The following is a 15,673-nucleotide window of genomic DNA, read 5'->3' as shown; positions in this document are numbered from 1 at the left end:
TTAGAAATATCATTTGAAAGGAAACTATTAACTCCTTTTATTAAAAATAGTGATAATAATGATGATGATGATGCAATAAAATCTGGGAAAAAAGATCACGGTTTGAATATTTTATGCTTGTGACATCCAGCTAGGCAAAAAGTGTGTGAAGCTGAAAAGGCTAGATTTGTTTTGAAAGTTATACATTCCTTGCTGCTCACGTTCTGGAAAAAAAAAATAAAGTTTTTATTCTGAATAATAAAGAGTTAAGAACATGTTCTTCGCAGCGGAGGGGAATGAAGAGCCCTTCATGACGTGGGGAGCTAGGAAACCCGTCTATAAACTTACACTAGGATCTGCTCGCCCACCCGAAGGGCCCCGCGATGCCTTTTCAGCATTTCATAGGCAGGGAGAGAGATTTTTCTTTTCCTCTCTCTCTCTCGCTCTGTTTTTTTTTCCTTTCTTCCAGCAGGGGAGGTTTCAGGGCCCGCGGCGGCCGCCTCCTCCCGCACCCGCTGCGCGGTGCCCGGCGGGCGCGGATCGCCCCCTCCCCGCGGAGCAGCGCCGGGAGGACAGCCGAGGGTGTGGGCGTCCCAGCGTGTGTGTGAAGCGCAGGGCACCGGAGCGCAGGATAAAGGCCCGCGTGGGTGCGGAGGGGCCTCCCGGGCGCTGGGCTGGCGCCCTGAGCCGGGCGGCGGGGGCTGCGGAGCCCCTCAGCACTGGGGAGCAGGGTGGCAGAGCAGGGTCTGGCCGAACCGCGAATGCGCTGGTGGGGGGGGGGGGTGGATGCGCGCACCGCTGCTCCTTCCACCCGCTCCCCGCGCCGTTTTCCCCTTTTCCTTTAAGAAGTGGATTTTGCCTTTTCCTTTCCCTACGTTTTCCCCCCGAATTAATATTTTTTTTTATATTTTACTGGGGCTTGTTTCATTCTTGCTGAGCCGCCTTTCCTCCCACGGCAGCCTGAAGGTGTGGGGGAGGGGAGCCTTGTGCTCCGTTTCTTCCCGCGGGGGTGGTGTGGATATGTGTGCGGGTGCTTGTGTCGGAGGGGGGGACACGGTACTGTAGAAGGGCGACGGTCCCGGCCCCAAACGGGCACCCGTAGGGGTCTCCGGTCCGAATTGGCTCGAGGTAGAACGTAGAAACTCACAAGCTTGCGCTAAAATCCGGTTTTTCTTCCTTTCAGGCAAAATGTCTGTAATTTTTAGATTGAAACTTGAAAGATAAATCAAAACGGACCTTAATAGACTAGGTAAAATATACCCCTGCACGTTTATAAAGACATATTCCTATGCTGTGTAGATAATAACGCACGCTGTTCACCATCTGTATCTTTTAGAGCCCAGAAAAAAAATTGTCGCCATTTTGGTCTCATGCTGAAATATTATTAATCTTTGGGCTTTACCTTGTTCCCAGAACCATCCTTGCCTGATGCTGAAACGTTGTCATGCACCCGTGAATCTATACAGAGCTTTTCTGCATAAATAGATAAAGCATGCCCAGTCAAAGAAAAGGATAGCAAATAGATTTATGCCGCGCTGTTTATTGTATATATAGACATGTAACCGTGGAAGGAAAGGCTATGTAGGCTAATATTTTTCACTGAAACCTGATTATTACCCAATACAGACCGACGACTGATTATTATTTTTGTAGGTGAAGGAACCATTTTTGCAACATTGCAAGACAATGCTCGTTTCAAAGGAGCGCACGTATAAAATTCAAGCCGCCCCCCCACCTCTCGGATCAGTTAGGTTAGATGCAACAAAAGGTAACGGTATAGTCACGATACTTACTGTGTGGTTCCTTTAGCACCACGAATTACATTTAGAAAAATGTTCAAATGGAAGGAAGCTGGCGTTTTACTCCCCTCCCACCCCGAAGAAAGAAAAATACAGGGGATTTTCCCCCCTTCTTTCCATAAACCGTATTCAATCCTCTCTTCAGAGCCTGTAGGTTGCAAATAAGAATTTGTAATTTTGCATTTAAGATTCGTCCGATTAAAAGATCCCCCTGGAGGCAGCAGTAATTGATTTTCCCAAGAATTTCGCGTCCTCTCTGCAAAGATTTTGTTCCAGGTGGTTTTTGTATTAGACTGACCACAAGAAACAAATGTGCAGAATAGAGACACCCACACAGGTTTTACTCACAAAGCCTGGTTAAAATCCAAACCTCTCTCTTTATTATTTGTCATCCTGCTGTTAATCCCAATATTTTCCAGAGGGGAAAAAAAAGAAATCAGAGAAAAGAAAAAGAAAAGCCCGACCCCAACGTAGGCACCAAGAAGCAAAATAAAACCGGACTTTTCCCACAAGCAGCCCAGTCCTCTGCCAGAATATTTTAAAAGCAGCTTTTTTCCTTGTTTACTTGCGTTTCTTGCTCTGCCTCTTTTCACGGCCACATTTGATCTTGGAAAGAGCAAGAAGCTTTAAATGTGTTCTTAAGGGCCAGTAGCTGTCAAACCTTTTGGCGGCCAAGATTGATCGCGGGCAGACACCACCAGAGCTTTGTTTGGACTAAAAGCAAGAAAATTAAACCCCTTGCATTTTCCAACAGCATCGATATTTGTAAGGCATCCCTTTCGAGGGATTAAATGACAAGTCTCGTTCTATATTTTATTTAAACAAGCAACCACCAAAAAGCCCATTTAAAGCCTCCCGGCCCCTCCCCTCCCCCTCTCTCCAATGCCTTCGCAGATATGCTACATCTTGTGGGTGCATTAACTTAAAACCGATTTTTAAAATGCACTTCCTGCAGACTGGACGAAGACTGATCCACTGAGCGCTTGGGGTCTTGTTCTCTATTTTTTTTTCCCCGTCTTTTTTTTTTTTTTTTTTTTTTAATATAATTACGAAGACGGTTGCCGACCCCTCTTTGGCAACTCCGAAAATAAAGCGAGACGGCACCTCATCGCGCTGGCGATGGTTCCTGGCTCCTGAAGGATGCAGAGAACGGCTGGGAAGCGCCTTCCCCCCGGCCCCCGGAGCACCCCACCCCGCCGTGCACCCCGGTCTCCGCGGGCAAGCAAGCCCCAACCGGGCTGTCTAGGGCGGCTGTGACCATAGGATTAATCGGGTTGGTGATTGTGGCCATCATTGTCATCGCTCTCCCTGTCGCCTCAGTATAGTTGGAAAATTATGCCAAAAGCATCCAAATTCGGGACTTGCCTCGACCTGGCGGGGGTGACTGGAGGCAGCGGCGGCAAGAGCCAAGCATCGGAGGCGAGTCCCGTCTCTCAAGTCATAACCTCGCAGCATTTTCGCTCTGTCTGGCCCCTAGAAAACAAAACCGCTACCAGCCCATATAATTCCTGGTAATCGAAAATACTCACCAGACCCAGCCTACTACGGTTACTAAGCAAATTATGCCAGCAGACGGGAGTATCGTTTGCAAGCTAATGCACGGGATATATACTTTTTTTTAAGAGCCAACAGCCAGACGCGTTTGCAGCCTCGCGATTTGGCTCGCCCAGAGATGTTCTCCTAGGGTTATGTTTTACGGTCCAATCCCGGGAAGCCAACTGGAGAGGGAAGTCATGAAGCGCCAGGGCTGCTGCCTATGTGACTCTTCCCCTCGAAGCAAGGTTGCTGAGGAAGATCCTGATAAACAATGGCTCAGCACCGGCGACCAATTGTTCTCCGTACTGTACACCCGATAGCCACCAAAAAAAAAAAAAAAAGAAAAAAAAAAAAAAAGAAAAGAAAAATAAAAGGAAGAAAAGAGGAAAAAAGGAAAAAAGAAAGAAAAAAAATCGAACAAAAACACAAAGCCAAACAAATAAACAAACAAAAAATACAAAGGAGCTCATTGAGGCTGAGTCGGGAAGGAGAAACTAGTTTTGGAGGAAGTGCTATTCCTAAGAAAAAATCAAGACCCAGTGCTTCAGACTCCTGCCTGGGTGCAACTTCTTATGCGGGGGCCTGACGGTGTCAAAACTTTGAAGATTAATGGATTACTTTGTTAATGACTCAAGGCGTCAGATTGAGGTGCTTAAATGATTTGTGAGGTGCAAAGCGTTTTCCTGACAGTCCCAAACAATGAGAGAAGAGTGTGCGGGTGGATGCGAGGAAGGCAGCAGGCTGCAGGACAAGCAGCCACACACACACACACACACACACACACATTCGCAGCCTCTCACACAAACATATCCACGCACACGCACCCTCCTCCCCACCCCCGATCATTTCGGATTAGGACGCCAAGGGGATAGATACTCGAGATATCATTTCCCCTTTTAAAAAAAGTGTAAATAAAGCCTTTCTGGCCCCCAATGAGGCGTTCCTTCCCGACTTTTTTGGATCAATCAAACAGACAGTGGCTTCTTTTGATTAAAGCCCAAATTGTCATTGGGCAGAGGCAATCATGTGACAGCCAATTCGGTCCAATTTCAACCTTGTCTCCATGAATTCAATAGTTTAATAGTAGCACGGTCCCCATACGGCTGTAATCAGTGAATTAGAAAAAAAACACCCCACCAGCGATCTTCTATGCTATATTTTTTTCTCCTCTCTCTCCTTTTTCCTGGGCCTTCCCCTCCCCCCGAGCCCCCTGAATCCGAGGGAACTTTTTCTCCGCGGGGGCTGCCAGTTGAAGGCCATGAATTTCGCATTTGAGCGAGAGATCGGTTTTATCAATAGCCAGCCATCGCTTGCTGAGTGCCTGACATCTTTTCCCCCTGTCGGTGATACATTTCAAAGTTCATCAATCAAGAACTCGACGCTTTCACACTCGACACTGATTCCTCCTCCTTTCGAGCAGACCATCCCCAGCCTGAACCCCGGCAGCCACCCTCGCCACAGCGGCGGCGGTCGCCCCAAGGCGAGCCCCCGCGGCCGCAGCAGCAGCCCGGGCCCCGCCGGCGCCCCGCCGCCCCCGGAGTACCCCTGGATGAAAGAGAAAAAGGCGTCCAAGCGATCCGCGCTGCCGCCCGCCTCGGCCTCCGCCTCAGCCGCTGGACCTGCCTGCCTCAGCCACAAAGGTCAGTCCAAAGACGTGCCGCCAGCCCCGCCGGGCCGCTATTTTGGCTCCCCGCATCCCCCCGGCTTCGCGGGGGGACGAGGCGGAGGGCGGGCGGGCGGGAAGGACGGAGCTGGCGGGGCTCGATGGAAACCCAAACTTTCCCCAAACTTGCCTAATGCGGGATGATTTATTTGAGTTGGAGCTGACCTCTCTTGTCTCGCCGTCCTAGAGTTAGGATATTTGACAGTAATGAAGAGTGATAGATTGCTCCCGCTCAGCTAAGCAGCTGATGCATTAATTATAAATTGCGGTATGGCTAATATAAAGTTTGCTCTGGTGTGGGGAGGTTGGGGAGCTGGAGGCAGCGATTTGGCGGAGGTGGCCGAGGGGCACGCAGCACCGGGCGCTCAGCAGTGCAACACAATGGGTTTACTGCATCCAAAGGCGGCCATTTTGTTGCAGTTGCTATTTTATGGTATATGGACATATAGATATAGACATATACACGCAGAGAGAGCACTCCCTCCACCCCCCCGGGATGCGATGTGCTGGGGTGCTGAAATTCAATCCGTGCATTTTGTTTTGTGTGTGTGTCCGTGTGTCTTTGCTTTCACTGTTCTGGCTGTGATGCTTTGGGGTGCGTGTGGTGGTGGTGTTTTTCTTTTTTTTTTTTTTCTTTCTTTTTTAACAGACCCCCTTGAAATCCCCGATAGCGGTAGCGGTGGATCTAGGCGCCTGAGGACGGCTTACACCAACACCCAGCTTTTGGAGCTAGAGAAAGAATTTCATTTCAACAAGTATCTCTGTAGACCAAGGAGGGTTGAGATTGCAGCCTTGCTGGATCTGACTGAGAGACAAGTCAAAGTCTGGTTCCAGAACAGGAGGATGAAGCACAAGAGACAGACCCAGTGCAAGGAGAATCAAAACAGCGAGGGGAAATTTAAGAACCTCGAGGACCCCGAAAAAGCGGTGGAGGAAGAGGAAGAGGAGGAGGAGGAGAAATCCCTCTTCGAGCAAGCCCTCAGCAACGTCTCCGGCGCTCTCCTGGAGCGGGAAGGCTACGCTTTCCAGCAGAATGCCCTCTCCCAGCAGCAGGCGCAGAATGCGCACAATGGCGAATCCCAAACTTTCCCCGTTTCGCCTTTAACGAGCAATGAGAAAAATCTGAAACATTTTCAACATCAGTCACCCACTGTTCAAAACTGCCTCTCAACAATGGCCCAGAACTGTGCAGCTGGCCTGAACAATGACAGTCCTGAGGCCCTAGATGTCCCTTCTTTACAGGACTTTAACGTTTTCTCCACAGATTCCTGCCTACAGCTTTCAGATGCAGTTTCCCCCAGTTTGCCAGGATCTCTGGACAGTCCTGTAGATATCTCTGCTGACAGTTTTGACTTTTTTACAGACACACTCACCACAATTGACTTGCAGCATCTGAATTACTAAGAAATTAAAGACATCCTCTCCAAGGGTCCTGCTTTCTCCTCCTTATTCTTCTTCGTTTTTTTCCCCCCAGTGAATTAATTTTATTTCCCCCCTCCCTTTCCCTCTTCAGTATTTTCTGTTTGTTACTTCCCTCTGATATGCCATTTTGCCGTTTCTTTTGAAGTTTTAGTTGTGTTCAATTTTAACCTAGCCACATTCTAGGTCCTTCTATGAAAGCAATATATGAGGTCTGTAAGAAAGTGATCGTATAGGAATGTATCTTCACTTTCTTTTTATTTTTGTATTACATTAGGATGCGTTGTCATAAGTATTTTTGGTAGAATAAATTCTTGTTTGCTACAAGGAGCTTTCTCTTTTTTCTTTCTCTTTCTCCTCTCTTTCTCTCTGCTTTCAAGATGGATAACATGACGGGCATCTCTCCCCATCTCTTCCACTATTAATTTGCCAATAAACAAAATTCAGTGTTCTAACAACGAGCAATTGCCCTTTTGGCAATTTAGGACATTCATTAGAGAGGAAAACTCGTTCGTTTTCTTTATTGTAAGGGTACTCACAAGGGAAGGAAAAACAGACTAAAGAAATTAAAATCGTTCACGGGTTTGATGGAGATTTGTTCCTTTTAATATATAAATGTGGCATCTTATCTCCGTGAGGATACAAAGCTTGGAAGTGGTGAGCTGTAACAAAAGCATAAACGAGGACTTTCTCTGTTACAGGCAGAACATAAGAGAGACTCAGTAGGATAAGCGTCTCCTGCAGAAACCAGCCTGTTACATGAACGAAAGAAAAGGCGTTGTTTTGTTGTTTTTTGTTCCTTTTTTTTTAAAAAAAAAATCCTGTTTTTCTAAAAAGTAGTGCTTAGCAGCCAGCAAGATTTTTCAGAAAACGTGTCTTAAAAAATATCATAGCTCACAAAGAATGTGGTTGGTTACTTCTCACGTGCTGAGCAATCCAAGAAATCAGCCCTAGGAGGAGAGGAAATGGAGAAGTTAGTGCCTGTGAAATCAAAAGGGTGGGAGAAACGCAGGGGGAAGAAAAAGTATTTAGGGAGGAACCAGCCTCTCCACTCCATACTTTTCGGGGGCGGTGCGGGGGCAGACCCGAAGATATTTTCCTGTGTAAACCTTCTTGCGAGACGAGACTGATAACGAAAAGGGGAAACTCTGACTTTAAAGTTACATTATCCTCGCCCCCCCCACTCTTCTGCTGGAGGCAGCAAAGACGGGCTTTCAGAAATCTCCACCAAATTGCCTGCCACCCGGCGTTGCCGAACCCCAAAGCAGAGGGTGAGCCCCGTCCTTCGGGCTAAAAGCGAGCAACAGATGCCAGCGGGGCTCTGCTGCTCCGGGGCCAGGGGATCCCGGGCGGGTACGTTCGCGGCTCCTTGCGTGCGTGTGGGTCCGAGTGAGTGTGTGTGGTTACATTACACAGGCGAGTGGGGCTTGGGTGGAGGTTTGTGAGCGGGGCTCTGCTCTCCGTCCATGCGAGGAGTGTTGTCTCCCAGCCCTGTAACACGTTGTGGAGCTGGGATGCGTGGGTTATAGCTGGAAGGGCTGAACGCAATTCTTCCGAAAGTCATAAATCAAACTCTTTCTATGAATGAGAATGTCATCAAAGAGATCAATTGCAGGAACACATGCACAAATAAAAATCCTCTTACGTATTTGCCGGGGCTGGGGATCCCCGTCTAAAACCATTAAGTGAGAAGGCGTTTAGTCATAATTCACTTTTATTGCTCTTTTAAAACAACAGCTTGGCTGAGCTGCGGGCGCGGTGAAACCTCGGCCTTGGTTCTCCTTCCCTCTGCTCCAGCCATGTCCCTGCGGAAAGCGAGCAGCCTCACCGGCATTTTCACTCCTCTGCCACTGAGTTAAATTGGACCGCAATGTGCATGTAAGGGTTGGGGTTTCTTTTGTGCCCAGATTTCCGGATGCTGACAACGCTTAAAGAAAACCAAAGCAAAACGAACTAAAAGAAACCCCAGACAATAAAACAACCCCCCCAAATCCCAATCAAAATCCAGAAACATCAAACAAAAAGAAAAAAAAAAAGAAAAATAAAAAGGAAATGTGTTACAAGGTTTAAACTTCTCGTAAACTCCATTTAAATAAATGGGGGAATTCAGCAAGTAGGAGCCGCCTCCGAGGCTCCGACTGAACCCTGGGGCCACAGCGGGGGCACACTCCCACGGAAAAGCCTAAACAGCCGGGATCGCCTCCTTAGCCTCAGTCCCGTGGCAGGAAACGCGGAGCGAAGCCGCGGAGGGGCGCGGAGGGGTCGAGATGGCCTGAGGGCGGGGGGAAGCGGCAGTAGCTCCCCCTCGCCTGGCCGCGGGGGAGGGAGGGTTTGGTGTGTGTTCCCCCTCTGCTCCGACCCTTCTCATGATGTTGCCCCCATGCTTAGAACGCGCAGCAAAAACCGAAAGCCCCGCCGGAGAGACAATGCAACAAGAGACAATGGCACCAAAAAGGCAGAGAAAAAAGGATTTCAGAATGCTGGAGACTATAAGAAAAGTGATTCATCGGAATTTACGGGTAAAAGGGATCTATTTGTATTAATCTTTTTTTTTTTCTTGGCTGACTGAAAAAGCACTGAGAAGATGTCAGCCCTTTTATTAGTAAAGAGTCCTAATCGCCTGTCTTTTCTCTCTGCTTTATGCAGTACTTATCTGGTTTACAAGAATGAAATAAATGTGTTTACAGCTGTAACCATAGCCAAAATTGGCGCAGTATAATACCATAAATGCCTCTGGGGTGTTGTTGCTCTTGTCCTCCACTCCGCCTCCCTGCAGTTTAAGAAACGGAACCTTTCCAGAGGGCCCTTAACCATCCCTGCCTCTGTAGTAAATCAGAACAAATAGACATACTGAGGGCACCGGGATTGGAGTGTGGGGGAGAGAGGCGCCCTTCGGTTTTGGCTGACAGTAGAGAGGCCGTGCAGATGCCGTGGGATAAGGGCTGACCTAACAGCAATAGGAGAGCTTTGCACCTAGGAGGGAGTGTTGTAGTTCATGTGGGAGGGAGGAGCTTGAGGGTGTGTGTGTGTATTCGTGAGCAGGGAGTGGTGGCGGGGTAGAAGAGCCTTTTGGATTTCAAAACAAGCGAGAACCGAGCGTGAGAACACAGGGACATAAGAGTCGGCACCTGCAGAAATAGAAGGGGCAGCCCCTCCTGGGGCTGGTGTCAGGGGACATGACTTTCCATCCATCTTTCTCGGAGGCTGACGTTTTGCAGAACTTCTTTCGAAGACTTTTGGTGCCGTCCTTTCTGCCGGCAGACGGCTGGGCGCGCCGGGACAGACGGATGCCCGGCCTTTACCTCCCCTTTCCTTTTCCGCATACGTAAACCGAATATGAGGTCGTAACCCACATCTCACCGCCATCCCTCCTTCTCTGGCCACGGACCCACTTTTTTGACCCAGCTCCCCACGGGGTTGGGGAGGGGTGTGTTGGAGTCGATGCTCAGCGCGGTTCCCAAGGGTCCTGGGGCCGCCTCTGCCACTGGCCATCTGCCACCCCTCCCCACCGCCGACCCGGGTGGCGGAGCGCAGGGACAAAGGGGCCGGGGCGGCGGGCCCTGCGAGTCCTGCTGCTCCTCTGCCCCTGTCCCGGGTCGCCTCCTCGGGCTGCGACCCGCGGCACCCCGGACAGCCGTCCCCCCACTCTGTCCCAGGGCGGGCGGGCGGCAGCGGCGCCGCGGGACCACAGCAGATGGGCTGCGGAGCCCCCGGGCCCCCGTCCAATCATTCGTCCTCCTGCCCCCGGCTCCTCCTTCCCTACCCCAACCCTGGGCTGGCGAGGGTGAGCCCAGTGGAAGTGCGGGGGGAGCAGGGATGAGGGCCAGAGGGTGGCCGGTGAGCCTGGGAGAGCACAATGGCCGTCAGTCCCAAAAGCGCCTCATTTCCATGCTAATGTCCGCGGCCGCCTGGTGATGCGGCTGGACAAACCCCTTTAACTCTTGGCGTGGCGTCGCGCTGGCACTGCGGCGAGGCAGGACCGGCGAGATCCCTCGGCACTGGCACTGTTACCGTCTCCATCTTTACCCGCATCCCATCCACATCCATATCCTCGGTCCCATGCCTATTCTCCACCTTACCCTTACCTTCATTCCTGTCCCTATCTCCATTCCCATCCCCACAGAAGTCCCCAGCCGCATCCACGGTCCCATTCTCGTTCCCGTTCCAAGGGCTGATGCTCTCAGCACTGTCCCTGCCTCTCTCCGCCGCATCCCTCGCCCCGTGCTGTGGATCCAGTCGCCTCCCCACCCCACACGCCCCCCCACCCCCACCCCCCCCGCTGCTGCCCCGGCCGGGGGTTGGTGGGCGGCAGAGGTGCCCCGTGCAAGCCTGACAGCGCCGACAGCAGGGGTGATGCTGGGGCACCCTGGCAGCAGCACTCACCCTGGAGGGGACAGCGGTGGGCTCCGCGGGCCGGGCGCAGCCTCCGGGTCTCTCCTGCCTTCCTCTCTCAGCTGGCGGACGAGACCCAAGGGGCTGCGGCGGCGGGCGTGTGTGTGTGTGCGTGTGTACAGCCCAGCCCGGCCCGGCCCGCCCCTCCACCCCCCGGGGGCCACTGCCACCGCCTCCCTGCCCCGCGGTGCCGCGCCGTCGGAGCGCTCGGCGTTTAAATGCCCCCGACGCGGCGCTGTATCAGCGACAGGAGCCGGGGAAGCCCCGCGGGCGCCGCAGCCATTGGCTGCCGCCCCCCACGTGCCTGCCCGCTGCCGGCGCCTTCGTGTCATTTTCCTGCCGGCCCCATGGAGGAAGTGGGAAAGTTGGCGCGGCCCCGCCGGACGCTGAAGACCCGGTGGCGGCGTGACAGAGGGACGCGGCGAGGATGAGCTCCTTCCTCGAGTACCCCGTCCTTGGCGGCGAGGCGGGGGGCTGCGCCGCCCGCGCCTACCACCCCGACCACGGGATTACAACTTTCCAGCCCTGCGCCGTCAGCGCCGGCAGCTGCAGCGGAGAGGACCGCTTCCTGGCGGGCCGCGGGGTGCCTATCAGCCCCCACCGCCACCACCACCACACCCCGGCCCAGCCCGCCACCTACCAGCATCACGGCGGGCTTGGGGTGTCCTACGCGCACCCCGGCTGCGGCCCGACCTACAGCGCGCAGGGCTTCGGACCGGCGTACGGCCCCTACCCCCTGGGGCAGGACGCGGAGCTGGGCGGCGGCTTCCCTCCCTGTGCCCCCGCCGTGTACTCGGGGAGCATCTCCTCCTCCGCCGCTGCGCAGCACCCGCTCCCGCACCAGGGCTACGCGGGAGCCCCCGCTCAGTACGTGCCTCCCCCTTACGGGCAGGAGCAGCAGAGCCTGCCCCTGGGCACCTACAACCATGCCCTGTCTCCCCTCCACGCTGGCCACCGGGAAAACTCCCGTTCCCCCTCCACCGAGACCTCGCCGCCGGCGCAAACCTTCGACTGGATGAAAGTGAAAAGAAACCCACCCAAAACAGGTCAGTGGCCGGCGGGAGGGCCGGGGTGGGGGCCGCTCCTCTCTCTCTCTGCCGTGGGTGCGGGGAAAGAGGCGCGGTGTCCCGCGGGGCGCTGAGCAGGTAGGGCGGCCCGCACCTCTGGGAGCAGTCCCGGCTCTCTGCCCGCGGAGCTGAAAGTCAGCGCCGCTTATTCCTCACTTATTCCTGACTCCCCCTTCTCCTCCTCTCCGTGGTCATATTTCTCGTAATTCATAAACCACTTATCAAGTTTCCTCTGACACTAGAGGCTGACTCCGGTTTAGCACCTCGCACTCCATCACTCACCCTGCCGGGGTTTCCCTCTTATCCCAAGAAGTTCTTGCTCCCTATCGCTTAGCCGGTGTGGACATATTGATTACATCGCCTATAAATCATTTGCGCTCACTTACTTACCGCTGCATGTCCCCTCGCAGGCAAGGCTGGCGAGTACGGCTTCGTGGGGCAGCCCAATACCGTCAGAACTAACTTCACCACCAAGCAGCTCACCGAGCTGGAGAAGGAGTTTCATTTCAACAAATACCTGACCAGGGCCAGGCGGGTGGAGATCGCGGCCTCCCTCCAGCTCAACGAGACGCAGGTGAAGATCTGGTTCCAGAACCGGCGGATGAAGCAAAAGAAACGGGAGAAAGAGGGGCTGCTGCCCATCTCCCCCCCCACCCCCACGGGCTGCGAGGAGAAGGCGGAGGAGTCATCGGAGAAGTCCTGCTCCTCGCCCTGCAGCGCCTCACCCGCCTCCTCCGCCTCGGACACTCTCGCTGCCTCCAACTGAGACCGGCCGCGCCCCGACGGCCGCCCGGCGAGACGCCCCCGCCAGCGCGGCACGCGTCCGTCACCGCCGCTGTGTCGGTCCCTCGGTCGGTCGGTATCGCCGAGAGGTTCCGGCGAGCTGCCGCTCGCTCCCCTGCTACCTCCGCCGCCCCCGCCGCCGCCCGGCCCCGGGGGTTCCGGCTCCGCCGGGTCCCGGCGCCTTGGTGCCAGGGGATTTTCTTCCCGGGCCCCCTCTTCCTTTCCTGCTGGAGGAGCTGTGTTGGCACACGCGTCTCCCTCCTCCACTGTAAGGACGTTCTATCGAGCTTCCCTGAGTGAAAGACAGGTTATTTAGGGTACATAACCTCACAAAGAGATGCACTATTGCAAGTGTTTACACGACTTATAGGACTTTCATCCCCTTAATTTAATGTATTCTTTGTTCGTGTCAATGAGTTCGTTGCTTGTAAATACTTTGTCCGAGAGATTTATCTTTTTACAGATTTTTCTAGAATGATGTTTCGATTATCAGGTTAAGCAGGGTGAGTGCATTCGCCAAACTGGATCCATTTTTATATTGGTAAAGCAGACGACCGTATCAAGTAAATGTCTTAAGCTCAAGCAGATACCTCAAAAAAAGTAGCGCTATTTCTTTAAATGTGACAAACAAGGCTTCAATTGCACTAGGTTTTTTAAACCTTACCCGGTGTGCTTGCTCCCTCTCCTTTTCCCCCTGCCCCGAAAGCTGTGTTGGATTATGCTCAGCTAAAGGGTGCAACCATCCAAAAGACCTTGCCTCTTCCTATTTTCATATTAACCTTCCTTTAGACTCGATGTCTTTTCAAACTACTCGTGAATGTGACAAATGGCCAAATGAATGTATAATTTCTGTGGTTGGTGTCCAGACCTTTGCATGATGCACCGTGCTTTGCTGTACTGCGGGTACACTGAGTTCTATCAGTTGTCGTGTGTGAGCAAAATGTCCTCCTGATTTTTCTGTACAATCATGAAAGGCACTGTGATTCCACTAGTGGTGGAGTCCAGGGCAGGATTTACGGGTCCTTATAATGTCTGTAATAAATATATTCCACTTTCAGGTAGCCCTCGTCTGCCTACCTCTGCGTGACGTCAGCGCTGAGTCACAGGCTGGGCTCAGCAGTTTTGTTTCCCTTACTTTCTTCTACTGGGGTTTTTCCAAGGGGGAAAGGGAGTGAGAGTCTCACAACCTTACTCCTCCTGTGTTGTTTTGTCAGGGTAAGAGCTCTGGCCGCCCAATCTGAGTTCTTACACGAAACTTCTTCCTCTCCTATGCTAAAATAATATTATTTTTAGAAAATATAAGGCCCTTCTCTCCATTCTCTGTAACTGGGAGGAATTTATGATCCCAATCTATTTCTGAAGCACAAACAGGAGAACTTCCTGGGTCAAGTGCTAACCTTTTCACCTCGGGATGGATGCTGACACTTAAATAAACAGAGCACCCTTCAAAAGCAGAAGCTCTCTTCAGCCAGTCTTTCCTCACACTGCAGGCCCCTCTCCAAGGACTCAACATTTAGTTAGCCTGGGCACTAAGCTTGTCCGTCTTCTCTCTCCCATCCCAGGCTGCTATCCCCAGCGCTTGATGGGGTGCCAAGGTGGGAGATTTTGTCCCACTGTGCTTTTGGCGTTAATCCCAGCCCGTTCCCCCATCCCTCCCCCTCTTTTTATTAATTTACTTATTTTTTCCCCCGTGTACAACAGCAAGCTCTCGCAGGTAAATATAGTAAGTATTCCAAAAAATGTCAAGTGAGCAGCAGGTCGGGAAGGGAGAGGAGCCTCTGTGGGGAGAACCTGGGTGGCAGGACAGAGCAGAGGCATGCTCAGCTGGACAGGGGGTGTCTCAAGGCACTGATGCCACTTGAATTACAACGCAAACACGCCTAACATCTCCTTCAGCCGGCCCAGCTGCGGGGAATGCTACCGGGCTTCTCCTGGGGCTGGGCTGCCCACGCAGGCTTTGCTTTGCGGGATCGGCAGAGAGTCAACGAAATTTTCTTCACTTCAGTGTCAAAAGACACAAACCCTGATTTGCAAGGCGCGGCGGCCATATCAAGAGCCGAGCTATCTGCAAGGGAGCACGGCTGTCTCCAAAGGTTCCCGCCGATGCCTCTATTTCTTTCATTTCCCCGCCTGCCATATACTTTACCTTTTGTTTATTAGTGTAAAGTCACAAAGCAAAACAGATGGCCTTCTTCCAGAGTCTTGGATGTGTTAAAGTGGCATTTACATGCCAATGAGGGCATTTCAATATCGAAATCTGGATCTAAACATTGCTGAAATCCGGATCTACAACTCGATTCCACCGGTGTTGACTTAATGTGTTAGAAAGAGCGGCCATAAATTACAGCCTAAATACGAGAGACGAGACTCTTGGCAGTGCGTCAATGAGCGATTCGAGGGCAAAGAATCCCATCTCCTTCCAAGCCGAAACCCCGCTTATATATATATATACACACATACATATATATATATATACACATATATACACACACACATACACACACATCCATATGTATATGTATATACGCATATATATATATATTTTTTTTTCCCCCTCAATCATAATGTATTTCAAGCAAAGACGCTCCAAACCTCCTGATCCTGTCTCATTTTGCTAGCGTTAATACTATTTCGATACCATCAGCCTTTGGGGTCAGGGGTGCGGGGAAGAGAAATGAAAATCTCTATCTTATAGTTTCTACCACAGAAATATCGCTAAAACCCCGCCACAGAGTGCGTTCAATGAAGACACTAATTTACCCTGCAGCTTGTAAGGATTTTTTTTTTTTTACACCTTTTAGAATTTTTTAAAAAAATTCTCCCTAGCGTCTCAGGGGGAAGAATGAGGAAAAAAAAACAACCAAAACCCGTCTCATCAAAACCCGTCAACACAAATAGCATTCAAATGTCAAACGGAGTTTAGTATCTTCCTATCATACTTAAGGCCATTTCTGCTGTTCACCTTTAAAGTTTACTTTTGGAGGCTATTGAGATGCTTTGGTGTTTTCCTCTGGGGCAATCAGATTGAAACCGAT

General features: G+C 51.8%; 2 protein-coding genes across 2 annotated transcripts; both read left to right on the top strand.

Moving 5' to 3' along the window:
* Positions 1-4,557: 4,557 nt before the first annotated feature.
* On the top strand, positions 4,558-6,381 carry HOXA2 (homeobox A2; the record flags this gene model as incomplete). Its single annotated transcript, XM_082290595.1, has 2 exons — positions 4,558-4,954; positions 5,627-6,381. The coding sequence occupies exons 1-2, from the start codon at positions 4,573-4,575 to the stop codon at positions 6,379-6,381; spliced, it is 1,137 nt and encodes a 378-aa protein (XP_082146721.1). The 5' UTR covers positions 4,558-4,572.
* Positions 6,382-11,215: 4,834 nt separating this feature from the next.
* On the top strand, positions 11,216-12,876 carry HOXA1 (homeobox A1; the record flags this gene model as incomplete). Its single annotated transcript, XM_082290628.1, has 2 exons — positions 11,216-11,834; positions 12,266-12,876. The coding sequence occupies 2 exons, from the start codon at positions 11,216-11,218 to the stop codon at positions 12,619-12,621; spliced, it is 975 nt and encodes a 324-aa protein (XP_082146754.1). The 3' UTR covers positions 12,622-12,876.
* Between the last annotated feature and the right edge of the window lie 2,797 nt (positions 12,877-15,673).

The sequence above is a fragment of the Coloeus monedula genome, assembly GCF_965178545.1.
Source record: "Coloeus monedula genome assembly, chromosome: 1".
Lineage (NCBI taxonomy): Eukaryota > Metazoa > Chordata > Aves > Passeriformes > Corvidae > Coloeus > Coloeus monedula.
This window is presented reverse-complemented; position numbering and strand designations above follow the sequence as displayed.